Below are 27,806 nucleotides of genomic sequence, written 5' to 3' on the forward strand. Positions count from 1 at the left end.
TTCCCCCAAAATGAGGATTTGATAGCAAGTAGATGATTTGGGAGGGGATTCCAGGAAAGAGGAGAGAAAGCAGAGATAAAGAGGGTGAGATCAAGCTGGTTGCCACTGTGAACAATTGGAGCTTAATCCTCCTGGGACAGAGGAACAGGCCTCTTAGTCATCCCACAGAGAGCGAGAGGGAGCCGGGGTATGTGTGTGCCAGCCCCCATCAGTCATTGGTGGAGGGATGCTCCTGAAGGCCATTAATTCCTTGGCACCTCCAACCTGCCAAATGGCTGGGCAGAGAGGGCTCCTGTACCCAAGAAAGCCTCAGAAGGGTGGCACATGCTGGCAGCTGGAGGCTGAACTGGTGTGTGCTGAAGGGGTCAGGGTTGGGGGTATGGTAGAGCACTCATTCTTTCTCAAACATACGGCTATTAGAGTCCTGCAGACCTGGGTGTGAATCCTGGTGCTGCCAATTCCTAGCCATGTGGCCTTGGGCACATTACCTCACCTCTGGGGGCCTCGATTTCCTCATCTGTGCAATGGGAATTATATTATCCCCTCCCATTCTCCCAAGAGCTCCATCCCCAGTAGAGTGCTACCTCCCTCACGGCTTCCAGGGAAGTGATGGGAGCTGATCTGCAGGAAGCACTTGCAGATGGCCCATGGATCCCCCCAACCCCATCGAGCTGGGGTCACTGAGAGGGGCATCTCTGCAGCTGTCAAGCCTACGGGAAGATAGCGCCCGCCTCCTCCTTTCCTCCCATGCCCTCCCGGGGAGCCCAAAGAACAGGGTTTGGGAATTAAAGTCGTAAACAAGGCAGCTGTGGCATCCGTCTTTTTGACAGCGCTGCCAGCCAGGTGACGCTGAGCGGAGGAAGGCCCGGTTTATGAGGAGAGAGGAAAAATTTACTGCCTGTTGCACACAGGGGCTGGGAGCCCAGAGAGGGAGGGCAGCTGCATGGTGGTTGGGGGTGTGTGGGGAGATGCCAGTCGCCCAGCCTGTGCTACCAGCAGTAATAACGGTAATAGTGAAAACATAATCACAGCTAATATTTATATAGCATTTATTAATTGTCGTGCTCTGTTCCAGTATTTTGCATTTAATTTTTGGAGCAACCCACGTTACAGATGAGGCATCTGAGGCACAGAGAGGTTAAGGACTTGCCCAGGGTCACACAGAGTTGGAGTTTGAATCCTTCCATTTGGCTCCAGAGACGTTTTGCTTAGACCAGATGATATCCCAGCCCCAGGCCCCTCCTGGCTTCTCCAGCCCGCCTGTGAAAGGTCTTCCCACCTCTGCATCCCAAAGAGAACCTGAGGAAGCCTCCCTCCTTGGGCAAATAAGAAAGGCCAACATTTGGGAGCACCCTTTATGTGCCAGGCCGTGCCCCCATTAGAGGAACTCACAGTTGTTCAAACCATTGGCCCTTCACTCAGTGCTGCTTCCCGCTCATCAACTGGGAAACCAACAGCGTCGACGAAGAGTCTGACTGTGTGCCCAGTCAGCCCTGTGTTGGGCTCAGTGAGGGGGACAGACTTGCCCTGGGGAGCCGTCCTGTGAGTGGCCTTGCAGATACGGTATAGTGGATGGTGGCGTGGCCTGGCAGTCAGAGCCGTGGGCTCCAGAAAAGGCCTAACTGTGAGGCTGGAGAAGGCAGAGCCTGGAGGCCTCTTGGAGGAAACTGGGAGTGCTGGGAGGACAGGAATGCTGCACTTTTATGTCAGAAGTTCTCACTGAGAAGGTGTGTGCTAGTCTGTTTGCATTGCTATAAAGGAATACCTGAGGCTGGGTAATTCATAAAGAAAAGAGGCTTATTTGGCTCACGCTTCTGCAGATTGTGCGAGAAGCGTGGCACCCGCATCTGCTTTTGGTGAGGGCTTCAGGAGGCTTCCCATCATGGTGGGAGGGAGACGGGAAAGAGAGCAGGAGGAGCCAGGCTCTTTTTAACAATCAAATCTGTTGAGAGGGAGTCAGGAGTCGCCTCCCTCTGGGTAAGCTGCTCCAGCTCCTCGGCCTCGGTTTCCTTATCACTGAGATGGGGATCCCTTTTGGCCCAACCACTAAGCCCTCAAAACACCTGGGTGCATCATTCCCTGGGACTGGCAGGAGTTGGTGTTGGGCCAAGACTGAGTTGTTGGGGACAGAGCTAGAGATAGAGGAGACTCAGCCAAGTGGGTTACAAATTCCCAGACTGGAAAGCATAATAGAGTGAGAACTCACTCATTACCATGAGGAGGGCGTCCAGCCACTCATGAGGAATCTGCCCCCATGACTCAAACACATCTCACCAGGCCCCACCTTCAACACTGGGGATCACATTTCAGCATGAGATTTGGAGGGGACAAACATCCGAACTATTTCAGGGCGATCCTAGAGCGAACACCTGAAGGCTGTGAGAGAGAGAGCCATGTGGAGACCTAGGAAAGGGCATGCCAGGCACAGCACACAGCAAGTGCAAAGGCCCTGGGGTGGGCTCCTGCCTGGCAAGCCTGGGGAGCAACGAGGAGGCCAGTGTGGCTGAAGCAGAGAGAGCAATAGGCAGGAGATAGGGTCATGGGGGAGCGACGGGCAGGTGGTACAGATCATGTGGGCCTTGTGGGCAGTTTGTAAGGATTTAATCTTTTATGCAGAATGGGACAAGCCATTGCAGGGTTTGAAAGAGGATTGACGTGACCTGATTTATGTCCTAATGAGATCACTGGGCTTCTACCTGCTCACTCCTCTCTGGGAGCGAGGGCAGAGTGGGAGACCAGTTAGGAGGCTGGTGCTGTAATCCAGGTGGGAATGATGGGCCTGGGGCGCGTGGTGGTCATGGAAGTGGTAAGAAGGGGTCGGATTCTTTGTAAACTTTGCAGTGTGGCCATGGTGTTTATGGAAGGATTTAACAAGAGAGAAAGATGACAGAAAGTCAAGGATGGCTTCAGCGTTCTCTGCTGGAACAAGGAGATGGATGAAATTGCCATGCACTAAGATGGAGTGGGCGGGAGGAGGAGCAGGCTGGAAAGGAAGGCAGGGCTTTGGTGGAGGCCATGTGGAGAGTGGGATGCCTCCTGGGACCCACGTGGCCTTGTGGAGTAGGTGCTGGAGTCAGGGAGAGGCTAGAGTGGCCATGTGACTGGGGAGCTGGCAGAGTACAGATGGGGCTGGCTGGGAGCACCAAGGAGTGTGTGTGGCTAGAGAGGAGGTCCCAGTGAGCCCTGGATGCTGGAGTGTTGGGGGCTGAGAGAAGGGGGCCAGCATGGAAGCTGAGAAGGGGCAGCCCGGGAGGCAGCAGGGCCCAGAGCATGGTGTCCCGGCAGCGATAAAGAGAGCACTAGAGCAAGGAGTGACTGGCTCCATCACATGCTGTCCAGGGGCCAAGTGAGACTGGTTGGACTGGGCCATTGGACTTAGCTACCTGGGGGGCGACTGTGACCTCCACAAGAGCAGTCTCCTTAGAGAGGTGGGCGCAAAAGCCAGACTGGAATTGGTCAGGAGACAGAGGAGAGAAACTGATGACAGTGAGCAGAGGCACCGCTTTCGAGGAGCTGCATTGTAAGCAGGAAGAGGAGAGGCGGGTCAAGAGAGGGGATTTGTTTGTTTGTTTAAATGGGAGAAATGACCTCTTCTACCTTAAAGAGAAAGACATAGTGTGTTAGTTGTTCTCACACTGCTATAAAGAACTACCTTAGACTGGGTAATTTATGAAGACAAGAGGTTTAATTGACTCACAGTTCTGCAGGCTATACAGGAAGTGTGACTGGGAGGCCTCAGGAAACTTACCATCATGGTGGAAGGCGAAGAGGAAGCACTCACGGCTTACCATGGTGGAACAGGAGAGAGAGGGCGAGAGGGGGCACTTTCACACCATCAGATCTCTTGAGAACTCACTATCATGAAAACAGCATGGGGGAAATCTGCCCTCATGATCCAGTCACCTCCCACCAAGTCCCTCCCATGACATGTGGGGATTACAATTCAAGGTGAGATTTTGGGGTCGGGACACAGAGCCAAACCAAGTCTCCTAGTAAGGCGGAAAGCTAAATGCTGCTTGAAGGGAGGCTGGCTGACTAATGGGGGAGAGGGATGTCTGCGTTGGGAGTTGTTAGCAGGGGCCGGGCAGCTCATCCACACTTGCCTGAGTCCCCAGAGTCCCCCCACGCCCAGCCCCAGCCCCTCCTGAGTGGAAGAGCTGAGCCCCAGCTTCTCAGCCAAGGTGTGCTGGCCTCAGAACCAGGGAGGAGCTGAGAGCTGGTCCTTCTTGGGCACTGGGCTGTGCAGGCGCCAGGTGTGACTCTCCTTGCCTAGTCCCAGGTGCGAACTTTACTTCACAGATGAGGGGTCTGGAGCTCAGAGATGCTAAGTGACTTGCCAGGCCCAGCAAGGGGCTGAGTGGGGGTTTCCAGCTGGCTCCACCAGACCCTGGGGCTCGTATCCTGTTTCTCAAAGCGAGGTCTGTGGACATCTGAGGACACATTCTTGAGCCCAGATTCGCAGGGACTCAGGAGTGCCATGAGGATTCTTAAAGTCTGCATTCTCGTGTTGCTGGCCATCCCGAAGTGAGCTCTCCCAGTCTCAGAGACGTGACTTCTCTGCTGCTGTGGGCATTTGAAGTTGGGTTTCTCTGTCATAGCCAAGCTTTCAGCTTCTCTCCTCAGTGTTTTCTTGCTGGGGTCATATTCTTGAGGGTCTGCAAGAATTGTTTCCTTCAAAAGGAGCCTGTGGCTGGCTTGAGGTTGAAGAGCCCCAGGCGATGCTACCAGAGCTCTTGGAGCTTGTAAAAGAACACTTGAGAGGGAGTCAGGAGTAGCCTCCCTCTGGGTAAGCTGCTCCAGCTCCTCGGCCTCGGTTTCCTTATCACTGAGATGGGGATCCCTTTTGGCCCAACCACTAAGCCCTCAAAACACCTGGGTGCATCATTCCTTGGGACTGGCAGGAGTTGGTGTTGGGCCAAGGCTGAGTTGTGGGGGACAGAGCTAGGGATGGAGGAGACTCAGCCAAGTGGGTTACAAATTCCCAGACTGGAAAGCAGGCGACTTGATGAGGATGGAAATTCGAGAGGAGGGGACCGGCAAAACCGCAGTATAGGGCTGAAGAGCAAGCGTGTGACTCTGGGCCAGGGAGATCCTGGCTGGTGATGTCTGGGAGTTTGGGGGCTTGTGGGGTGGTGAGCCTGGATTCGGGAACAGGACTTGAGGGACCCTCAGAAGGAACTGAATGTCTCAGGAAGCACAGAGTGGCAGCTTTCTCCACCCCATCCATATGTTGGGCTAGGCCGAGCTGACCTGGGTTTGTCTATGCGGTGGGCATCCCTTGCCCATCGCATGTTGGTGGGGAAGGGGTGGGGAGAGTCAGCACTAGAGCCAGCACCAGCCAGGCTGCAGACAGGATGGAGGGGAGGCCTCTAGGGGTGGAGCGTCATCCAGCAGGCGCGTGTCAGGGAGGAAAGGAGAGCTGAGGCTGAGAGGACTTTTGTGCACAAGACATGGTGTTGCATCTCCCTCAGTCCTCCCAGCGGCCCCTCAGAGTAAGTCTTACTATCTAGAATTCACACTTGGGAGACGGAGGCGCTAGGACACTCCTATACTTGGCCTAGAGTGTATAGCTGGGCCATGGCCCCGCCGAGAGTCAGGGCCATATGTGTTTGTTTGGTCCATTACACCAGGCAGCCTTCTCTGGAGGGGCTCTGGGACCCCCTTATTTTACTCCCTACTCCCTGGAAGTTTGCTTAAGGGACAAAAATGGGTGCAGGGTATAGTTGTGGCTCATGCTCACCCAGAGCCTTGGTGTGCCTGGCACCTCACCTTCCCATAGTTCTGGGAGACAGGTTGTGTAAATGCGGGTTGATATCTGTGTAGGTGTGTGGTGTAGACATGGATCGATGCTTGACTGCACATGGGAATGAGTACATGTTTCACAGCTATCACTGCCTCAGCCGTACCCCTCAGCACTCACCACCCCTGTGTGCACTAATGGGGCTCATGCCTCTGGGAGCAGCCCTCAGCCTAGGACCGGCAGAGCTGGAACATTTATCCCCACAAATGGGACGACGCTGAGGTGTAGTTTACAGGGTCTTCTGGAGGTCCCCAGCAGGACGGAGCCCCACATGTTGGCATTAGTTGACTTCCCCCCCCCACCTCACCTCCTTGTCCCCTCCTCATGCTTCCTGGCATCACCCCCAATAAAACCCTTGCTCTCAAGTCCTCAGCATCTGCTTGTGGGACTTCTCAGCCTAAGCCAGTGGGTGAATCTGAATACCCATGTGTTTGTGTTAGTGTCACGTTAAATGTGTAGTTGTAGCTATATTGGAAGCATTTTATATGTACACCTGTGTTAGAGCATGCATGTGTGTGTAGACGTGTGTAAATTCATGAAGGTCTGTGTGTTTGCTACTCTATGCATGCAGATGTGAATATCTGTGAGTGTCTGTGTGGTGGACTTTGTCTACCCTGGCGTGAGGGAGCTGCTTCAGCAATGTGTGTACCGGTGCTAGAACTGGAGGATTGTGGCTCGGCGGGTGAGTTGTGGAGAGGTGAGGGGGGAGATGAGGAGGACTCTGATTATTTCAACCTTGAAAACTCATTTCAATTACAATTTACAACCTGCAAACAAAGGCTGCAGTCGCCGTAGTAACCACGCTTCCGGGTTTTGATGGAGAAAATCCTCCCTGAATGGTTCCCCAGCTGACTGTCACCCGTGGCGGAGCCAAATGCATCTCTGCCTCACTGTGCCCCGGGACACAATTAGGACATCTTCAAACTGTTGCTGCTGTCACTGCTGCCATGTGTCTGGAATTTGTCTCCTCCAACAGCTCTCAGAAATGCATGTCTTGCTTCCTCCCAGAACTGCGGTGCCCCTGCCTGGTCCTGGGGTTCCTGCCCACCCAAGAGAGGGGATTTTCCCACCCCTTTCCCTCCACTGCCACCTTCCTCCTCTAGACCTGCAGACAGGGAGTCCTTAATCCCTGGTTAGGTCTGGCCAGACAATGGGGGCAGGGCCTGGGTCCCAGGACAGGGGGAAGGAGGCAGGTCAGCGGCTAAATGGAGGAGGGACAGTTCAGGGTACTGAAGACTCTTTTGGACAACCAAAGAGATCTGGGTTCAAGTCCCAGCTCCACCACTTCCCAGCTAGCTCCATCTACAGGTATGTGTCAAACACCTACTCGGTGCCAGGATTCCTGTGAGGCTCTGGGATGTCACCCACCCACCTGCAAACCTTGCTCCCTCCCCCGTGAGGGGGCCAGTGAAGCCTGTCTCCCAGAGCTGTGGGAAGGCAAGGTGCCAGGCACACAATGGCTCTGGGTGAGCATGAGCCATGGCTGCAGAGTCACCTGCTAAGGATCCGGGTTGGGTGAGGCACAGGCACAACTGCAGCTGCTCATTTAGGCCAGAGTGTCCTGTCTTGTTTAGTGAGGGTTTGTGGTTCCTGCAGTATCCCCCACCCCTCCCCTACATGCTCCGACCCCTGCAGAGGAGTCACCTAGTTTCCTGTGGGGCACAAGGGAAGGGCCTGAGGCATCTGAGGCCAGAGTTGAGGAGTGTGTGGTGTGTGCGTGTGTTTCTGTGTGTGTTTGTGTGTGTATCTGTGTGGTGTGTGTGTGTATCTGTGTGTGTTTATTTCAGTGTATGTCTGTATGTGTGTCTATCTGTGTGTGTCTGTGTATATATGTGTATGTATGTATACCTGTGTGTGTGTGTGTGTGTATGTGTGTGGTGGGCATCCTCAGAGCCTGGTCACTTCACTGCACCCCAGTCTTCCCATATGTTACTGGGGCTAGACTTGAGACAAAGTCCAGGAGGCCGCAGCAAGTCGAGAAGTTGCTAGAAGTCCACACTGCTGTGACAGCGCTGGGATGGATGCTCTGTAGGGGCAGCACCCCAGGCCTAGCACTCTGGAGCCCTTCCCCCAGAGCTGCCCTGGGTGGAGGCAGGTTTCCCTGGCGAGGGGGCTCCTGCGGGATGTCCACACTAGCATCCATACTGATGGCTTCGTGACCCTAGAGAAAGCCCGTGGCCCCGAGCCCGAGTGGCCCAGGAGTGGATGCTTCAGCGGGACCCTCTGAGGAGAGGCTGAGGCTAGCCTCGTGGGGGAGGTGTGTTTCCCCAGAGATCCAGCTGGCCTCCAGTGGCTGGGCGCGTCCTTGGCCTGGGAGAGAGCTGCCTTCTCTCTGCAGTGGCCGCAGCCTCCCACTCCATCCCTGGTTAATAATTTAGTCTCTCATCCATATGAGATGAGGCTGTGATGGGAGCTGTGGGGGAGTCAAGTAGTGTTTTATGCTTCCTCAGGCTGGAGAGAGCAGGGCCTAGGGGCCTGTGGGGAGCAAGTGTGGGTCCAGGGAGGGTCTTTCCAGGTAACTCTGTCCCAGCCTTCTCTGTGTCCTTTGGGGATGGGATCGTCCATTCTATTTCTCCCTAAGCCCTCGTGACCTTGTGATCAGAGGCCTCGGGCAAGGCAGGATGGCGAAGCTGTCTTTCGTGTTCATCCTGTCTGTCTGTGCCTTGGCCTGGAAAAAGTGTTGCTGGTTAGCAAAGCTGGCAGACGTGACCCAAGTCAAGTGCAGCCTGGGATGGAGCAGGGGTGGGGTCTGGAAGCTGGGAGTGCCCATCCTGTCAACCCTGGCTGCATGACCTGGGCTTCCCCACCAGCCTCAGTTTTCTTGTCTTTAAAATGGCTGTGGGGGCAGATGACCCCCGTGGTCCTGGTGTCCCTAGCATTGTGGTTCCATGGTTTCTACTGTCCACTCAGCAATATGTGAGTACCTACCCTGAGCAAGGCTGAAAATGGGATGTGGTTCTGGCTGGCAGGGTTAATGAGTGACCAGGCCAGCTATCCCCCATCCCCACATCCTTGTGTGGCCGGGATTAGACGGTGTGAAGGGATTAGAGGGTGCAGCAGACCTCAGGGAGAGGCAGTGAGATCCCCTGTACCTTGGGTCTGCCTCCAGGGTATCCAAGGCAGGGGGCTGGACACAGTAACCTCTGGGAAATCACTGCCTCCTGTGGACCCAGCTTAACCCTGGCCTATGGGGGCAGGACGCAGGTGCAGCCGCACACCCTGCTGGCCTCTGGGGAATTGCCTCTGTGCAGTGTGGCATGTGCCCTCTAGCTGAGAGGCACGGGCTAGGAGTAGAGCGATAGGAGGAGTAATTTCCTCGCCTGGCCTCAAGGAAGAAGGCCATGCTGTATGCAGGGGCTGTGGTCTCGGGAGGGGAAGCCAGGCTTGCCTAGCTCTGCCCATCCTCCCCCTTCCTCCTCCCAGCCATCCTCCTGCCCCCATGTCCTCACTTCAGATCCCTGGTCCCCTCCCCACGTTCCTGCCCTCCCGCATCCCTGTGTGGCAGAGTGTGGTGCTCAGGCTTGGAGTTGGAGAACCTGGGTTCACATCGGTTCTTCATGGTCCTGGAATGTTGATGAGCTTTTCTGTGCTCAGGGCTTCAGTTTCTTTTTGAGATGGAGTCTCAGTCTGTCGCTCAGGCTGGAGTGCAATGGTGCAATCCCAGCTCACTGCAACCTCTGCCTCCCAGGTTCATGTGATCCTCGTGCCTCAGCCTCCTGAGTAGCAGGGATTACAGCTACCTCCCATCAGGCCTCTCCAGATGTTCCCAGATAATTTTGGTATTTTGAGTAGAGATGGGGTTTCACTGTGTTGGCCAGGCTGGTCTCGAACTTCTGACCTCGAGTGATCCACCCACCTCAGTCTCCCAAAGTGCTGGGATTACGGGCGTGCCATGCCCAGCTAGTTTCTTCATTCTACAATGGAGTTGATTACACCATAGCATTGTTGTGAGAAATCAATGAGTGAATATACATCAGGAGTTCTGTACAATGCCTGACACATAGCAGGTACTGGTGGAAGTTACTTAATGTTACTGTTGTTATTCAATGTGTTATCTAATATCATGATTACCCAGGGTCCAGGCCAGGAACCACCTCCCCCTCCACAAAGTTGTCCAGCCCAGGGACCTCCATAGCCCTCTTGGAAGCACCTGTTCTGCCCACTTAGCACATAGGGTACCATGGACGAGCCACCTGCTGGCTGCCAAGTGTTTTCAGTACCTTATCTCATGGAAGCCTCATGGCAGCTCTGTGAGGTGGGATCATGATCCCCTTTTTGCTGACGTGGACAACCAAGGAGGCTGCACAGGGCCCCAGAGCAGAGGTCAGTGGACATGGAGGGGAGGGGAGGAGGATGGGAGGTCAGACCCCAGGTCACAGTGCCTTGGGGAGCCATTGCGGTTAGCAGCGAGGAGTCTATGGGGGCGGGTTTCTCAGTTTGCAGAGTTCACTTATCCTTGCCACTGGGGGACAGGAGGGTTGTCCCTGAGGTAGAAGAGGGATGAATGGGAGTGATGGTGACTTCTGGTATCTAGGGTGACTGGAAACCATTGAGGGCAGTCTTTCAGCCTCTCTGGGCCTCAGTTTCCCTACCCATACCCTGGGGTGAGGGCAACATCCTCTGACTGGAGCGACTGCCCATGGGTGATTGGCTTTAGGGACACTCCCCTCATTGATGGACACAGCTACTGTCCTGGATGTTTCCCAGACTTCGAGAGGGGCAGCTACTCCCAAGATTATCCCAGGCCAGGACTGGGGGAAGGCATCAAGGGCCACAGCCACAGGGAGACCTCTGGGACGCTGCCTTCCAGGGTGACGGGTGACAAGGGAGTCTGCCCTGGATATTCTGGGACCTTGGGTGGCACAGGCATCAGTGGCACAGTGTCCAGGCCGGTGGACTCTCCCATTACACCCATGGGCCTGTCTCCAGGCGCCTCCACAGGGCCATCTCCTGGGTGATGGAGCACTGGGCTGGGAGTCAGGAGGCCTGGCCGTGCACAGATGGGCTGTGCCACCTCTCCAGGTGCCAGAGGGTGGTCTGGCTCCCATGACACCACTGTAAGGACAGTGGGCCTCACGAGTGTCCCTGTTCCTGGTGTTTCATTGCAGACCGTGAGCGAATTGGGCAGGATTCAGCTTATGAGCAGGAGGGGAAGGTGCAGTTTGTGATTGACGCCGTGTACGCCATGGGCCACGCGCTGCACGCCATGCACCGTGACCTGTGTCCTGGCCGCGTGGGGCTCTGTCCGCGCATGGACCCTGTAGATGGCACCCAGCTGCTTAAGTACATCCGAAACGTCAACTTCTCAGGTGGGGATGTGGTGCGGACCATGCCTGACCCTGGGTATCCTGGGCCATGCCCGAGGGGAGGGGCCCTTAGGCTCTGTGGGGTGGGAATGGGAGGCCTCTCCCGATGTTTCCAAGAGGTGAAATCTCCCCGGATGTTCCATGAAGGGGTGAGTCAGAGAGGTCTCTGCCCCAGGCTCATCATCCGCCCTGCCTCTGGGTAAAGGCTCTGCAAAGATACCCACCCACCTTTACAGGCATCGCAGGGAACCCTGTGACCTTCAATGAGAATGGAGATGCGCCTGGGCGCTATGACATCTACCAATACCAGCTGCGCAATGACTCTGCCGAGTACAAGGTCATCGGCTCCTGGACTGACCACCTGCACCTTAGAGTAAGTGGGAGGGCAGGGAGTGCGTGGAGAGTCACTCACGCAGTTCCAGCCCCTGGGAGGGGGGCCCAAGGGGAGGCTGCCGCTGATTAGCCCTGACCTCCAGGACTGCTGCTGCCAGGCTGGGGCTTCCTTCCCAGTGCCCCCTCCCAGACCTCAGCGGTTCTGAGGCCCCCACCCTGAAATGGAAGACAGGGCAGTCGGAGTTCTGCTGCTATTCTGGTCCCTGCCCCCTCCCTTAGCCTGGGGCCTTCTTGCCTGCTACCCACTGAGGAGGGGTTGGGGGAACTCTGGATCGAAGAATTCACACCAGAGTCAAATGGCTCAAAGGCTTTTTGGGTGGGCAGGTGGGGGGCGATGGGGGTGCATGGGGGAATAAGGTGAGGAGAGGAGGGCTGCGTTTGGACAGAAGAGGAAGTCTTAGGGCAAACGACCCAGGTCAAACGGTGGGATGTGTGGCACTGACTGGTGGGTAGTGAGCCAGTTGCCAGCTCCCCAGCCCCGTCAAAGCACGATAGAGGGCAGCCATTTTTCTAGGTCCTCTTAGCCACACTTTCCTAGCTCATAGACTGTCCCAGGGATGTGGTGACTTTCCCTTTCGGGCCCTCAGTATCCCAGCAGTGAAACAGAGCAGTGTTTTTGGAGAGAAAGGACCTTTGGTTTGTTCCCCAACAAAGTGCTTGTGGACTTGGTCTGTACCTTGCAAGGGGAAGGGGTGAGCCATAACTGGGGTGGGCCCACTGTGACCCCGTGGATAGACTGGAGAGACTCAGAGACAGGTCCTCATCTGGCCTCTGCCCTCCTTGTCCTGGGATCCTGTGGGTGTTGCATTGAGGCCCCGCTGTCTCCTCTTGTCATAATCTCTTCCATCGAGGAACCCCTCATGCTCTGCTCTTCAAAGCACTCTTGGCCTGTATCTCATTTAGCCCAACCATCTTCTAAGTCAGAGGAAATCTCTCAGGAAACCCAACCCTGGGGAGGCAGAAGGACTCTCCTAAGGCCACACTATGTGGCAGGAACAGCCTGTTCCTAAATGAGGATCCTTGGATTGCTGAGTGGAGAGAGATGGGCACAATGGGGTGTGAGGAGCTCTTGGCAAAGTGGGACAACACCAAATCGATGTGCCTGTCTTGTTTTGGTGCAGTGGGCAGAGCCCCGGGGCCGGGGACTGGAATTCATTAGTGGCAGCAGCTAGCATTTACCGAGTACCTGCTGTGTCCCAGCTGCTGCTCTAAACACATCGCCTTGCTGTGAGGATGACAGCTCTGTGAGGCAGGCAGTTATCCCTATTTTCCAGATGTCCTAACTGAAGGTGGAAGGCAGGGACTGGGCATGTGTGGGTGGCAGTGGGCCCTTCCCCTAAAAGTCCCCTCCCCAGGAATACAAGGCCCCTCCACCGGCCAGACCATCTTCATGGTCCATTCTGATGCAACTCACAATGCCCTCTTAGATCTCCTCACCTGTAAGGTCCGGACAGAGCTGAGGTGGTGGGAGGAGGGAGATGGGGTTGGACTTTAACCATCAACCTTCCCCACTTTCTCCGTGAGTGGCTCAGTTTGGGCTGTGCTGTGAGGGCCACAGAACAGGCAAGGTAGCTGTAACCACCTACCTGGCCACTGTCCTCCTCCAGGGTCTGAGAGTGTGGCGGCCTCACGTCACTGGTACCCTGGACCTTTTTGCCTGCTCGGTTATTCTTTCATAGATTCCACAGAGACCTGCTGGGCCTCTACTATGTGTCAGCCTATGCTGAGGGCTGGAGACACAGCAGGGAAATTAACACATTGCCCCTGCCCTCATGGAGCTGACATTCTCGTGAAATATTAAAAAGTGTATCCATTATGACTTCTAAATGGAGGTGACTCCAAGTAACAAAGGGCAAAGTAGCTTCATATCTGCTTTCATTGGATCAGATGAGAAAACAAAGGCTCAGAGAGGAGAAGCCATTTGCTCAAGGACACACAGCCAGATAGCAACAGAACTGTGATCCCAGGACTTGACCTCAGTCACTGCTCTTTCCATTGGAACCACAGAGTTTTCCGGAACACTCATCATCGCCCTGTGTCCTCTGGGGAAGGGTCTTTCCCCTGCAGTTGTGCAGCTGCAGTGCACAGGGACCGTCCCACCTCGACATTCCTGCAGGACAGGTTGCACTTGTCCTTGCTCTGTGCCCTTTGGCTTCTGAGATAATCCACATCCTGTCATGCCCAGAACCACAGGACAACCTTCTCCCTTGAGATTTTCTTCCTACTTTGCCATGAGGCATCCCTACCCACCCCACCTTATCCTTTTCCTTTATTCTTTTTTTTTTACTTTTTAACATTTTATTTATTTATTTATTTATTTTGAGACAGAATCTTGCTCTGTCACCAGGCTGGAGTGCAGTGGCGTGATCTCGGCTCACTGAAACCTCCACTTCCCGGGTTCAAGCAATTCTTCTGCCTCAGCCTCCCAAGTAGCTGGGATTACAGGTGCATGCCATCACACCCAGCTAATTTTTGTATTTTCAGAAGAGACGGGGTATCACTGTGTTGGCCAGGCTGGTCTTGATCTCTTGACCTCGTGATCCACCTGCCTTGCCCTCCCAAAGTGCTGGGATTACAGGCCTGAGCTACTGTGCCTGGCCCCTTTTCCTTTATTCTAAAGCCCTCCCCAAACCCCTCTACCAGCTGGTTACACTTTATCAGGAGGTAGCACCCAGTGCAAATGCACCAGTCTAGTCAGGCTTGCTGTGCTCTGAGAGTGAGTTCTTCCTAAGAGATCCTTTATTTAGAACAGTTGCTTTGGATACAGCTCCCAGGTGTAGTCACGTCCCTTTGCCCGATGCCTGAGGCTCTTTTGGGACTTTCACTTTCCGGAATATTGTAGCATATTCAGTGGCGTGTGACAACACTCATGTGGCTCTGTTGCTCACAGCCATTGTGTCTTCAGGGACATGTAAGTGTGCGTAGTACTAATTTAGAGCAAGATGTAAAGAAATGCTAACCCCTGAGCACACATTAAGCACCCTCTGATTAAACTTTTGTTCGTTGCTCCCTGCTGAATCCAACTCCATGTGCTGTTTGGCAGAGGTGCCTTGGGCTGGGCCGTAGGGCAGTACATCTTCCACTCCAGTGTGCACAGGAATCAGCTGGGGGGTCTTGCTGCAACGCAGATTCTGAGTTAGTAGGTATGGGATGGCGCTGCAATTTGCCTTTCCAACAAGCTCCTGGGTGAGGCTGCTGCCGCCGCCCTGGGACCACTGAGTAGCAAGGCCTTAGGGGAGTCAGGACTCCTGAGTTCTCTCTGCTCTGCCACTGTTGTTTCCTGTGACTCTAGGTTGTCACTACTGCTTTCTGGGCTCAGTTTCTTCATATGAATCTTGAGAGTTTCAGGTTCAATCAGGATTCCCTGTAGGTCAATTATGTCTGAGTTATGCCAGAGACCTTATTTAACTCCAGCTGTTAGATTCAGTATGTCCCTGTGGGGTCCGGGCAGCTGAACTTTTAGCCAACTAGCTGGGTGATTTGAGTGTGGGGCTACAAGGTGCCACCACCCAGTAGGATGGTCCCAGGCGCAGGGTGGCGTGTTCTGAGGCCTGCTCTACGGTACTGTTATTGCCAGATAGAGCGGATGCACTGGCCGGGGAGCGGGCAGCAGCTGCCCCGCTCCATCTGCAGCCTGCCCTGCCAGCCAGGTGAGCGGAAGAAGACAGTGAAGGGCATGCCTTGCTGCTGGCACTGCGAGCCTTGCACAGGGTACCAGTACCAGGTGGACCGCTACACCTGTAAGACGTGTCCCTACGACATGAGGCCCACGGAGAACCGCACGGGCTGCCGGCCCATCCCCATCATCAAGCTTGAGTGGGACTCACCCTGGGCAGTGCTGCCCCTCTTCCTGGCTGTGGTGGGCATCGCTGCCACGTTGTTTGTGGTGATCACCTTTGTACGCTACAATGACACGCCCATCGTCAAGGCCTCGGGCCGTGAACTGAGCTACGTGCTGCTGGCGGGCATCTTCCTGTGCTACGCCACCACCTTCCTCATGATTGCCGAGCCCGACCTCGGCACCTGCTCGCTGCGCCGAATCTTCCTGGGACTAGGGATGAGCATCAGCTACGCGGCCCTGCTCACCAAGACCAACCGCATCTACCGCATCTTCGAGCAGGGCAAGCGCTCAGTCAGTGCCCCACGCTTCATCAGCCCCGCCTCGCAGCTGGCCATCACCTTCAGCCTCATCTCGCTGCAGCTGCTGGGCATCTGTGTGTGGTTTGTGGTGGACCCCTCCCACTCGGTGGTGGACTTCCAGGACCAGCGGACGCTGGACCCCCGCTTCGCCAGGGGTGTGCTCAAGTGCGACATCTCAGACCTGTCGCTCATCTGCCTTCTGGGCTACAGTATGCTGCTCATGGTCACATGCACCGTGTATGCCATCAAGACACGCGGCGTGCCCGAGACCTTCAATGAGGCCAAGCCCATTGGCTTCACCATGTACACCACCTGCATCGTCTGGCTGGCTTTCATCCCCATCTTCTTTGGCACCTCGCAGTCGGCTGACAAGGTGAGTGGTGGGGGCCGGGGGTGGACAGTGGGTGGGTGAGGGCAGTGAGCAGGGGACAGCCTCCTGAGGCTGGCTGGCCTCTCCCCTGCTCCAGAAATGCCTTCTTTCATGCCTCATTCTGACTTCTCTCCCAGTTGCAAGTTTTCTCTCTGGGTTCTGGGTTTTCTTTCCTCTTTCTCTGTTCGTGCCCCTCTCCCTCTTCTCTCTCCCTCTTTCTCTCTGTCTTGTATCTCCTTTTTTCTCTTCTCCTTCTGTCTCCTTCAGCCCCACTTCACTCCCTCTTTCCATCCTCCCCCGTTCTCCTTCTCCCCTCCTCCTCTCTCTCCCTGTCTCTCCATCCCTGCTGCCCCTACCCCATCTCCTTCCCTTCTTTCCTCCCCCTATTCTCTCACCCCTTCCCCTCCTCTCTCTATTAACCTGGGATGCCATCACCCCTTCCCCTCCTCTATCAGCCTGGGATGCCATACCCTCCTTCACTCTTCATTCTTTTCTAGACTCCTTTCTCTTACCTCTCTCGCTACTCAACCCTGTCTTCCTTTTGGTTCACTCCTCTCTTCTCCCTCCTCCATCTATCCCTCACAGGATCCCCATGGGACCCTTCCCCTCTCCCCAGCCCCAAGCTGCCCTGGGAGCCCAAAGACTAGGGGCTGGCAGAGGGCCTTTCCTTCCCTTGGCTGGAGTTGCAGAGTGGCTACCTCTGTCTCCTGTTGGCCTGTTCTGAGGACCTGGGCACACCCCAAGAGACCTGTATGCTTGGCTCACATCCCAGTCCTGGTGCTGGCTGAGTGACTTGGGGGTTTTATCTTGAAGGACTGGGAGTCACTGAAGGCAGGGGCGTCAATGTGAACCAAGGACCCCAGGTCTTGGTCTGATCTCCATGTATAAGTGTGGGATCTGGGCAAGTCAGTTGGCCTCCCTAGCCTCAGTTTCTTCATCAGTAAATTGGGGCCATGTCCCTTTCCCTGCAGTCCTTCCAGGTATTGTCACAATCACATGACACAATGGGTGCACAAACAGTTAATACAGTGTAAGGAGTGTGGCGCTGAGGAAGCCAGAGGAGTGGGGAACGAGATCAGAGAGGTGACAGGCCAGATGGTGGCGATAACATTGGCTTTTACCACGAGTGAGAAGAGAGGCTGCTGCAGGCTTCTGAGCAGGTGAGGGTGCTGTCTGATGTAGGTTGAAAAGGACCCCCTGGCTGCCAGGAGCAGCTGTGAGAAGGTCACTGTCATGCTCTGCAGGTGAGGGTGTCCCCAGCAGATGCAGTGGGGAGTGGGGGAGTCTGGGCCTGTCTGGAGACTGGCTGGCCAGGTTTCCAATGGATGGCATTGGGTGGGAGACCAGGAGAGAGTCAAGGAGAACACCATGCTTTGAGGCCTGAGCAATCAGGAAGGAAGGAGTTTCCCATGCTAAGGAAGAGAAGACAATGAGAGGAGCTTGTGAGGGGGCAGAAGGGGTCCTTTGGACATGCTAAGTTTGGGATGTTCATTAGACGTCCAAATGCAGCTGCCAAGTCAGTGGTTGAATATAGGAGTCTGGAGTTCAGGGGCAAGTTCTGGGCTGGAGACATATCTGAGGAGTCGTCAGCTTGAGGCTGGCATCTAAAGCTGTGAGCCCATGGCTGGGCATGGTGGCTCATGCCTGTAATCCCAGCACTTTGGGAGGCTGAGGCGGGTGGATCACCTGAGGTCAGGAGTTCGAGACCAGCCTGACCAACACGGTGAAGCCCTGTCTCTAGTAAAAATACAAAAAAGTAGCCAGACAAGGTGGCTTATGCTTGTAGTCCAGGCTATTCAGGAGGCTGAGGCAGGAGAAATGCTTGAACTTGGGAGACAGAGATTGCAGTGAGCTGAGATTGCGACACTGCACTCCAGCCTGGGTGACAGAGTGAGACTCCATCTAAGGAAAGGAAAGGAGAGGAGAGGGGAGGGGAGGGGAGGGGAGGGGAAGGGAAAGGAGGGGAGGGGAGGGGAGCTGTGAGCACCAGTCTGAACTCCCAGGGATGCCTAGTTTTCAGTGAGGCAGCAGCCAAAGCTGCCATGGGATGGGGTGCTTGTCATGTGGAGACACTTTACCTAACGGCTGTTAGGCCCCATGGCAGCTGGTGAGGTCTCATCATCTCCTGCTTACAGATGAGGACAGAGGGGCACAGAGAGGGGGAGTGACTTGCCTTGGTGGCACAGCTGGACTTGACCCCACTTTGTCTAACTTAGGAGCACCCCCCTCATCCTGAGCATACCCTTCCCCCCTGCAGCTCTGGGATACCTCACGCCCTGGGACTCCTTGGTAGGTGCCTACCTCTTTTCCAACAGCTCCTCAAGGGTCATCTTCCAATAGGGGTCCTGTGGGGGGCCCTAAGAGGTAGACCTTGGGGCTGGCAGTGAGTGTCCTAAGATCTGAGATCTGACACTGAGCCTGCTTCAGCAGGGGGATCCCACCTTGCATGTCTGAGCCAAGCAGCCGCCATGCAGCCACGGCGCCCAACCCGTGCTGTGAGCTGGGTCTCTGGCCTCCACCAGGCCTGCTGTGGGAGGCCCTCCCTGCTGAGTGCAGGTGCAGGCAGAGGCCCTCATGCCTCTCAGTGCTCATGGGCCTGTGGAGCCAGCGGGGAGGCCATCCCATACCCCAGGAGGCTGGCAGCTTGAGAAATTACCCTCGACAATACCAGGAGGCCCCTTCCCACACCTCCTCAGGGAGTGAAGGTACCTGGCTGGGAGGCCCACACGTGACGGTTAAGCCCCTCCCTCCACCTTGCCATAATTCCCCTGGCTGCCTTCCAGCAGCCCACTCCCCAGTGGGGTCCCTGTCATCCCAGGATATCAGGCCCTCTGGTCTCCAGATGTTGCAGCCCAGCCCCCCAACTCAGCCTTCCTACCCTTTGCAATCTCTCCAGGTGACCTACCAGCCTCTGATTCCTGCCTTTTTAGGAGGCTCCCCCAGCCAGCCGTGATGATGAAGGGAGTCCCTGAGATGATCAGTTCATAGGCCCAGAGAGGGACAGGGACTTGTCCCAGGTCAAATGACAGGCTGGCCTCACACTGGGTGCTCTCTCCCTGGTGTCCCAGGACATCGGACATATACCTCTCCCACTCTGGGCCTCTGAATGGGAGGGGGCAGAGGAGATGTGCTCTGAAGTTCCTGCAGTTCAGGCTACCAGGCTTCTTAGAGACTCAGGCAACCCGGGGCTGTGTCTGGGCCATGTCATGCCGAGTTGCAAGATGTCCCAGTGCAAGCTGCAGGTCTGGCTGCTAAGTGTGTGTGTTTGCATGTAGATCAAGCGGGGGTGGCTGTTGTCAGGAGTTGTGGTATGCCTGCAGAAGTGTGTGTGTATAGACGTGTGTGTGCCTTTTTGTGCATGTACATGCTCAGTGGTGCATGTGTGGTGTGTGTGTGCACGGGTGTGTGCCCATGTGCATGCAGATTGAGTGGGGATGGGTTGATGGGTGTGCTGAGGGGTATGTAGCTGCTGGTGTGTGTATGGATGTGTAGGTTGAGTATATGTGCCCAGGAGTGTGCACACAGTGTGCAGATGTGTGAGTGCAAATGTTAGTGTGTGCAGGTGGATGTGTGTAAGTACATTTGTGTCTATGTATATGTGCCCATGTGTGAAGGTGTATGTGTGTGTGTGTGAGCCCAGCTGAGTCAGATGTAAGTGTGCAGCTGTGAGGTCAGGTGTATGTGTCAATGCAGGTATGTACGTGTATATTGATGTGTGTGTGTGAGCAGGCATGCATGTATGCACACACGCACTTGCACACTCCCCGAGGGTTCAGGTGCTGGCACAGAGTGAAGCTGTCTATGCCGCTCTGGTGAGCAGGCGGCTGGATTTCCCAGCCTTAGCCCGGATTTCCAGGGCTTAACACCGCAGCCATTTGGCATTACACTGAGCGGGCTTTCTCCACTACGTGGGGTTACTGCTCAGTCATGCTTGGGCGGGATGTGGCTGCAGAGGCAATCAGGGTGTGGGGAAGTTTATTTGTCTGGTTTGTACAGATTCGGAGGATCTTGGTTCCTATCAGGGTCAGCCTGCAGAAGCACAAGGCAGGCAGAGCTCCTTGGTGCCCCCACCGGGGCCCCTCAAACCCTGTACCCCCAGGCCTAGCACGAAAGCAGGAAATTCATCATCCACATCTATAGCTGCTCCTTCCTGCGCCCTTTCCTTACCCCAGGTGTCCTCTGCCCTCCTGCATCCAACTCAGCTCAGACAAGCTCCTTCACTGTGGGGAGCACATGACTAGTGAGGTTGAATGCAGGATTCCTCACGGAGGACGGAGTGCAGCGGGGGCCCATCCACACAGGGGAGCAGGGATGGTGGGAGTTCAGGCACCAGCGGGCTAAGAGGCGGGTGGGTGAGAGAGGAGGGGAAATCATAGCCCGAAGGCCGCCTCTCACTCTGCCTCCCTTTAAGACCTTCTTGGTGCCTGGGTTCAGCCCCTCAGGAGTGCCTGCTGGGGTCTAGACCACTGTTTCTCTGATAAGGGTTAACCTGCTACCACCTCCTGGTGGCCATGTGTGCCTTCACAGAACAGGGCTCCAGAAACAATGTCTGAGCCAGAGGCAGGTTCCCATGGTGGGGCTCAAATTCCACACCCTGGGGCAAGGATCGGAACTGGCGGTGTACAGGGCCCCCGCATCTGCTGTGTACAGGGCCTACCTCCCAGCTGGGGATGGCTACAGGAGCCCCCAGGGCCCATGCTGGGAGGGAGGGTTCTGATCTGTTTATTTCCCTTGAATTTTGTTTGCAGAAAGGCTCCTAGGCTGAAAAACAAAATAGAACAGAACACCAATGACTGTGCCCATGTGTTCAGAGTTGACTATATCATTTTCAGCGCCCAGCACAAAATGGAAACGCAGAGCCCACTGTTCAGAAATTATCCGCAATTCAATATGGTGGCAGCAGGACCTTAAACCGAGAGCTAGGCACAGGCCCCTGGGTGAGTGCACAGGTTGTGCACTCAGCGCTGGCCCTGCCTGTGTTCATGGAGGGGCGTCTGGTGCCCAAAGAGGGGAGGAAACTTGTTAACATCCCACGGTGGGCTGGGGCAGAGTAGAATCTGGAACCCAGGACACTGACCCTCAACATAGAACTGTGTCCCCTGCAAGTGTTCCTCTGCCCAGAGGAGGGCCTCTATCCCTGGTCCCACCAACTCCATGTGGGCCCAATTGCACTCCACCCATCAACAAGGAGCAAAGGGTCTAAGATGGGGGTCTCACCTGGAACACAACCCCTATTCCCAAGAACCCCTAGTGTGAGAGGAGAGCCAGCCCTGCCCTCAGGGAACTCTGATGTAATGAGGGAGAGGGAGACACACCTTGTCCCCAGGGAACTCCCAGTCCCATGGTGAAGACCCAGATGACAAGCCTCTTCTCCATTAGCCCGAGACTCTGATATTCCCAAGCGTCTGTTTTAATGCTCTGGAGCCTGTTCCTGCCCTCTCACTCTGGCCACCAGCCCCATCTCGGGCGGGAGAGGTGTCCAGCATGCCCCTGCTGGCTGGTCATGACCTTTCCCTCCAGAAGAGCTCCGTGCCCACGGGTGAGAGTTAAGTGGTGTCTGAGGATGGAGGCCTGTCTGTGTCTGGAGGGGCGCGTGCTCACCGGGGGACAGGCTTTCATTTCCCCTGGGCCTGTGACATTTTCCTGAACCAGTGGCCGTGCTCGGCCTCCTTCCCCTCGGAGCTCTGCCTGACCTGGGCCACACCAGCCTAGAGGCTGCACTTTGAGGAGTGTCAGCGCCTTGGCTTGGGCACATCATGGCTGTCCGGTCATGCCTCCGTGTCCCCCATGTCTCTTCTCCTCAGTTTCACCTCAGTGCCTGCAGTCACTAAAAGCAAGTTCCACATGGCTTCACAGTCTGTGCTTGGGGTACCCTCATGGTTTAGGTGAGGTAGCTGCTTTCATCCCATTACACTGAGGGAAAAACTGAGGCCCACAGAAGGGCAGGATTCTCCTTTTAGGCCCTACAGCTTCTCCAGTCCCTCTCCCAAAGGTGGGAAACCCAGGACAGGGTGGCTGGAAATGAAGGTCATCCCATCCAGTGTCATGAGGCATTTATGGAGGGGTGTGCAAGGGACAGGGAGGAATATAAGAACTGGAAAACCTGGTCCTTACATGGGGGTACTGCCAGATGAGGCCAGGGCCCCTATGCCTTCAGGAAACAACTCCAGACCTGTGTCCACACTGCCGGTCTGGGTAGAAGAAACGAAGGGTGTCATGGGGGCCCATAGAGTTGGGGGTCAGGAGAGGCCTCCTGGAGGAGGTGACACATCAGACACGTACCAGGGCAGGACCCAGGCCCAGAAAGCAGATTTGGGGAAGAGCATTTCCTGCTTCCTTCGTGCCCAGACCCAGGAGGCCTAGCCTGGGTCTCCTTTGGTCCCACCTTGGCTGAGGTGGTTCAGATGGGCGGCTGAGGCCTGGAGGACCTGGAGGAAGGGAGAGGCAGGGAGGGGAATCCCAGACAGGGACACTGGGAATTGCCGAGCCCTGCCTGGAAGGCCCTACTATTGTAAAATGGATTATCTGACACCCAGATTAATGGGCTTTCATTTTGCTAAACATCTGTCACCGTTAGTGCTGGTGAACGAGCATGAAATGAGCTCTGACTGCTGCCACCACCGTATCGTGATGGGTGCCAGGGATCCCGTGCTCTGCACTGGGGACCATTGGGGGGCAGTCATTGAATGGGGGCCTGGTCTGAGGGGCTGTGATGTGGCCACTGGGTGTTGTTCCAAAGCACCAAGGGGTGCTCCTGTCACCCTCAGCCCTGAGAAGGGCCGGCTGTGGTCTCCTGAGAGCCTCTCCTCAGGCACGCCTCCTCCACATAGCAAATAACAGCAGTAACCTGAATTGGCACTTACCATGTGCCAGATGTTTTCCACACTTTTAAAACATTTATTAAGTCACTTAATTCTCACAACAGCTGTAGGTGGTAAGGACTATCATTATCATGCCCATATTATACATGAGGAAACTGAGGCACGAGAATGTGACGTGTCCGATATCACACAGCTGGAAGTAGTGAGCCAAGATTTGAATGCAGAAACCCTGGTCTGCAGTCCCAGCTCCAAGCCACGACTCCCTTCTGCCTGAAGGCAGCGGGATGCAGGGTGGGGTCCCCAGGTGCGTCTCTGGGTGGGAACTGGCGGAGGTCAGGGCTCACACGGGGTGGAGCCTGCTCTGATGCCGCCCTGCCCTCCGCCAGCTGTACATCCAGACGACGACGCTGACCGTCTCGGTGAGTCTGAGCGCCTCGGTATCCCTGGGAATGCTCTACATGCCCAAGGTCTACATCATCCTCTTCCACCCGGAGCAGAACGTGCCCAAGCGCAAGCGCAGCCTCAAAGCCGTGGTCACGGCGGCCACCATGTCCAACAAGTTCACTCAGAAGGGCAACTTCCGGCCCAACGGCGAGGCCAAGTCCGAGCTCTGCGAGAACCTCGAGGCCCCAGGTGAGTGCCTGGTCCTGTTCCGCCCCCTCGGGCCCCAGGCCCCGCTCCTTTTGCAGCAGGTCGGCTGAGCTCCTGCCCCACCCCGCCGCTCCCTACCCCGATGCCCCATCCTGGGGAGGCGGTGGGGGAACCCTGAGGCTACAGGTGGGAGCCAGCCTCTCAGGGAGAGCCCTGAGGCACTACATTAGAGCCGGTTCTGTCCTGCCCCTCCTGGTGGCCTGGAGAGAACCGCAAGGTTTCCCCAGCCTGTGCCCTAGCAGCACCCTTCCAGGCATCTGTGCCCCACCCCAAGGCAGGCCACCAGGGGGCGCCTGGGCCCTGAGGGTGAGCGGGACCCCAGGATTTCCCTGTGCTGGGGCACGGGTCTCCACCTGTGCCCTTTCAGCCCTTCTGGGAGAAGGGGTCGTCCCAGGGGCCCTGCACACTGGCCCTTTGGTAACCTGGTTGGGTGGGAGTGGCCCTGGGCAGCTGTAACACCCAGCTTGGCTTTGTTCGGCCACCTCCTAGCAGGCACCTGGGCAATAGGGATCCGGGACATGAACTGGCCAGGACCGGTGAGTGAGGGCAGGGTGAGGCAGAGGGACCTACAGAACTGCCTAGCGGCGCTCAGGTAGCCACCTGTCTGGGGGACTGTCTGAGGAGACCCAGCAGGAGAGGGTCATCCTTTGTGGTGGGGGAGGGCACCAGGCAGGGACCTCGGCGGCTGAGGGGCAGGCCTGCAGTCTGGAGCTGGCCAGGACAGGTCCCTTCAGGGCTGGTTACAGAGCAGTGCCACCATCTTTGCCAACTCCCCTCTTCCTCAGAGATCTGCCTGTGCTCCCCTGTTTTGCAGAGTATACCAGCTTCTGACACCCTCCCCTCTCTGATCAATGCCCCTTATGCCTGTGTGTTCCCTTTCCCTGCCCTGTGACCTCTGGTTCTTTCCAGTCCTCCTCCTCCCCATAGAACACCAGCTTCTCCCCACCTACGACTCTGGGGTTCCCTTCAGGTGTCATGCTGGCCCCCATACAGAGCAGGGAAGGAACAGAGGGGCCCATGGGACTCCTACCTTTGGCCTTCCATGTCTACCTGGATGTCCAGAAACCCCAGATGAAGCCCTGACCAGGCCTTTCTGCCTGACTGGGGACCTCGTCCCCGCTTCAGTTTTCCTCCTTCCCGTGGAGACCTCCCTTCTCAGGTCCCAGGTCCCGTTCCCTCCAGGCCCCCTCTCTGCTGCGTGCAAGAGCAGGTCTGTCAGATGCGCTTTTCCCCAGTGCTCCTGAGAGTTAGTGGGTATTAGCCTCTCCTGGAGGTGACACCCTGACCTCAAAGGGTGACACCGTGGGTGCTGTGACAGGGCAGAGGGCCCCATAAAGGGTGGGGCCCTCACGGAGAGCTCTGATGGCTCAGTACTGGTCCTCTGCCTCTGCTCCAGCCAGTCACCTGGGAACATGGGACAATTACCCACTCCTGCCAGAGAAGGAGGGGTGTGGAGGCCTGGGGAGGGAGACCCCGTATCCCCAGGTCCCTGCTTCCTGCCCAGAGGAGCCTGGGGGCCTCCAGGCTGTGGAGCAGCCCCCACGGGGCTCAATTCCAGCTGCTCTGGGGTTGGGAGGGACCGAGGGGTCTGTGGTCACCAGACCCCCTGCAGGCCTTGGCGTCCTCCCCCCTGAAAATCTTAGGGGCTTCCATGGTAGGGAAGTTAGGGAGCCCCTCTCCCTACCTCCTATGTGAAGGCCAGTGGCCAGCACCCTGTGCCCCCATTGTCTCTCAGCTCAGTGACAACAGAGGCCATGGAGGCACCAGGCAGGAGCCAGGTGATTAATTCTGGGGGCAGCCGGACGGTGGGGGTGTGAGCAGGAGGAGTGGAAAGGTGTCACTCCTGTGGAACAGGGACATTTTTCACTCTGTCACTGGCAGGCTACGTATCTTTAAACAAACAACAGAATAAATAATTCAGGGGCCTGATTGCAGGCAGACTGGGTGCGGAGACAAGGGGCGACAAATGGGGGCTGTCAACTGGCGCCTAGCACTGCCTGGCTAATTGTTATCTGTGCCTCCGGCAACTGAAAACCAGCAGCCAGGGCCTGTGGTCAGCACCGGGTGGGCTCAGGGCCTCGGCCCGTATTCCTCGGCCTTCCCCTCATACTGAGAGTGTGCCGGGGGTGTTGCTATCCCTATCCGGTCCCCGCTGCTGGAGTAATTCCAGCCCTGTCCTTCTGCCTAGCATGCTGCAGGATTTAAAGAGTGTTTCTGTTCACCTCTTGGCTGACCCCACGTGGTGTTTATTATCACCCCATCTTACAGATGAGAGAATCTCGGCTCTGAGAAGGTCAGTTTGTTAGAAGGGCCACATGGCAGGTGTCGAGATTCCCCCATAGCATTGCAGGCAGGACTGGACCCCAAGTTTCCTGACTTCTGGCCAGAGCCTTTCCCTTGGAGCCTCACTGTCAGCTCGTGGGGGCCCTGGGCAGACTCACGGCTCCCGTTTTCCAGATGGTGAGACTGAGTCTTGGGTGAAGGGCTCCCCAGCTTCTGGAACCTGTGAGCTGGGTTTTCTAGGGCAGACAGGTGGGGCATTAGAGGAGAGCAGAGGCCCTGCGGTCCTTCCTCTCCACACTTTCTCTAGTCTGCAGCTGCCACTGCTGCCCCTCAGCTGCCCTCAGGCTTGCATCCCCTGCAGTCAATGGAGATTTTGTTGTGGCTGCTGAGAGTTTTTTTCACCTCTGAACCAGGAGCTGCTGGGTTTTACAGGCTTGGAAGCTGAGTTTTATCAGTTCCCCCAGGGGGTGACGGAGCCCTGGGAAGTTGATTCTCACCAGCCTGGCCTGCTGTGATTCACATAGCCACTGCTGTGCGTTTTCTGACCATGGGGGATAGAATGGAGTGAAGATGTTGGGGGCAGTTGGAAGCCCCTCAGGAGAAGTAGTTTAGGCAAAAAGACCACTTGCTGAAGTTACAGGCAGGGAAACTGAGACCCAGCAAAGAAGGGGAAGAGCTGCCTGAGGCTCAGAGAGAGTGTGAGGCCGCCCTGCAACTAGAATCTCAGTTCCTGCCCTCAGGGTGCTGATCTGCGCTGATCTCCCTCTCACACCTCCTGCCATCCCAGGCCACCTCCTGGATGCTGCCCCCCCCCGAAATGGACCTTGACCTGTCCTGTGGTCCCTCTGCCCTCTGCCCTCTTGGTCATCCAGAACCCTGGAAGGTCATGGGTCCTTTCAGAGGTGAAGGTGGGAATTCTTCATGAGCTGTAAGGTGTCATGTTGTGTTCTTATTCTTTTTTTGGATGTTGTGGCACCATTTTCTTCCATTGGCAGCTATCCAGGTAGCACCTAAACCTTGAAACTTGCCCACCACCATCCGGCTAAGTGATTCTTCATCATCTGCTTGAATTTTTCTGTTGACAGGGAGCTCATAGGCCACTGACTCCACTCAACTCTGGCCAGGAGAAAGTTCTTCCTTTAATTGAACTGGACTCTGACCTTCATGCCTCCCTACTAGTCCCATGGTGGACCCCTCTGCTCACCCCTTCCCCAACCAGTTTGCTTCTTCCACATGTGATAGACTGATAGTTGGACACCGAACTCCTGCCTGTGTTAGTGGGCTTCCAGTTACACTGCTGTGACAAAGAGGTCCCAGAACTGAGCAGCTCAAATCAGACAGATGTTTGTTTCTCTCTGCCGTAATAAGACATCATGGGTGGGTGGGAGTGGGGACCCAGGATCTTTCCATCTTGTTGCTCCATTGGCTTCCTGAAGATTGAGGCTAGATGACCTCAATGGTTGTTCTGCTCATGGAAGGGAAAAGAGAAGAAGCATGGGGGAAAGACCCATTTTATTTGAATGACATGGGAGCTGCACACAGTCCTTCCATGTGTATTTCATGAGGAAGAACGCAGTCAGGTAAGGCCTCACCTAGCTGCAAGGGAGGCTGGGAAACCTAGTCCTTCAGAGTCATGTGCCCAGTGAAATAGGGGAGAGAGGACTGGGGGGACAATTTGCAGACCACCACACCTGTCCCCCAGTTTCCTCTTCTCCAGATGACCCTGGCTGAGTCTGGCAGATGTGCCTCCTTTTTGAGCCAACAGATCCCGACCGATAGTCAGGGCAGCTTTAGGACAAAGGGCAGCTGGTTTCTCCCACCCACTGCTTCTCTCCACACTCGTGGATCAGCCCCTGCCCCAGGCAGCAATACTGCCCTGATTACCACCACTGAGCCAGCTCCCAGGCCACTGAGGGAGGGCCTAAACCCTGGCTGAACAGGACAAAACCAAGGGTCTGGCCAGGCCCCTCTCCCCTCTGGCCTTAGTTCCTCATCTGTCAAGTTGGGTGATGCTTCATTGGCTGCCTCACTAGGCTGCTGTG

The 27,806-nt window shown here is 56.0% G+C and overlaps 1 protein-coding gene across 5 annotated transcripts in view; it reads left to right on the forward strand.

The window, feature by feature from the left end:
• The window catches only part of LOC105474476 (glutamate metabotropic receptor 4), a 124,607-nt gene that overhangs the window by 95,547 nt on the left and 1,254 nt on the right, over window positions 1-27,806 (forward strand). For 4 of the 5 annotated variants that reach the window (XM_011729139.3, XM_011729143.3, XM_011729141.2 and 1 more), the window contains 4 exons: window positions 10,909-11,109; window positions 11,343-11,479; window positions 15,077-16,012; window positions 23,217-23,463. In XM_011729139.3, the coding sequence (XP_011727441.1) occupies window positions 10,909-11,109; window positions 11,343-11,479; window positions 15,077-16,012; window positions 23,217-23,463 (1,521 nt within the window). Of the gene's footprint in view, window positions 1-10,908; window positions 11,110-11,342; window positions 11,480-15,076; window positions 16,013-23,216; window positions 23,464-26,849; window positions 27,345-27,806 lie in introns of all 5 variants that reach the window. The other variant, XR_982790.3, reaches the window with a different exon arrangement.

The sequence above is a fragment of the Macaca nemestrina genome, chromosome 5 (assembly GCF_043159975.1).
Source record: "Macaca nemestrina isolate mMacNem1 chromosome 5, mMacNem.hap1, whole genome shotgun sequence".
NCBI lineage: Eukaryota > Metazoa > Chordata > Mammalia > Primates > Cercopithecidae > Macaca > Macaca nemestrina.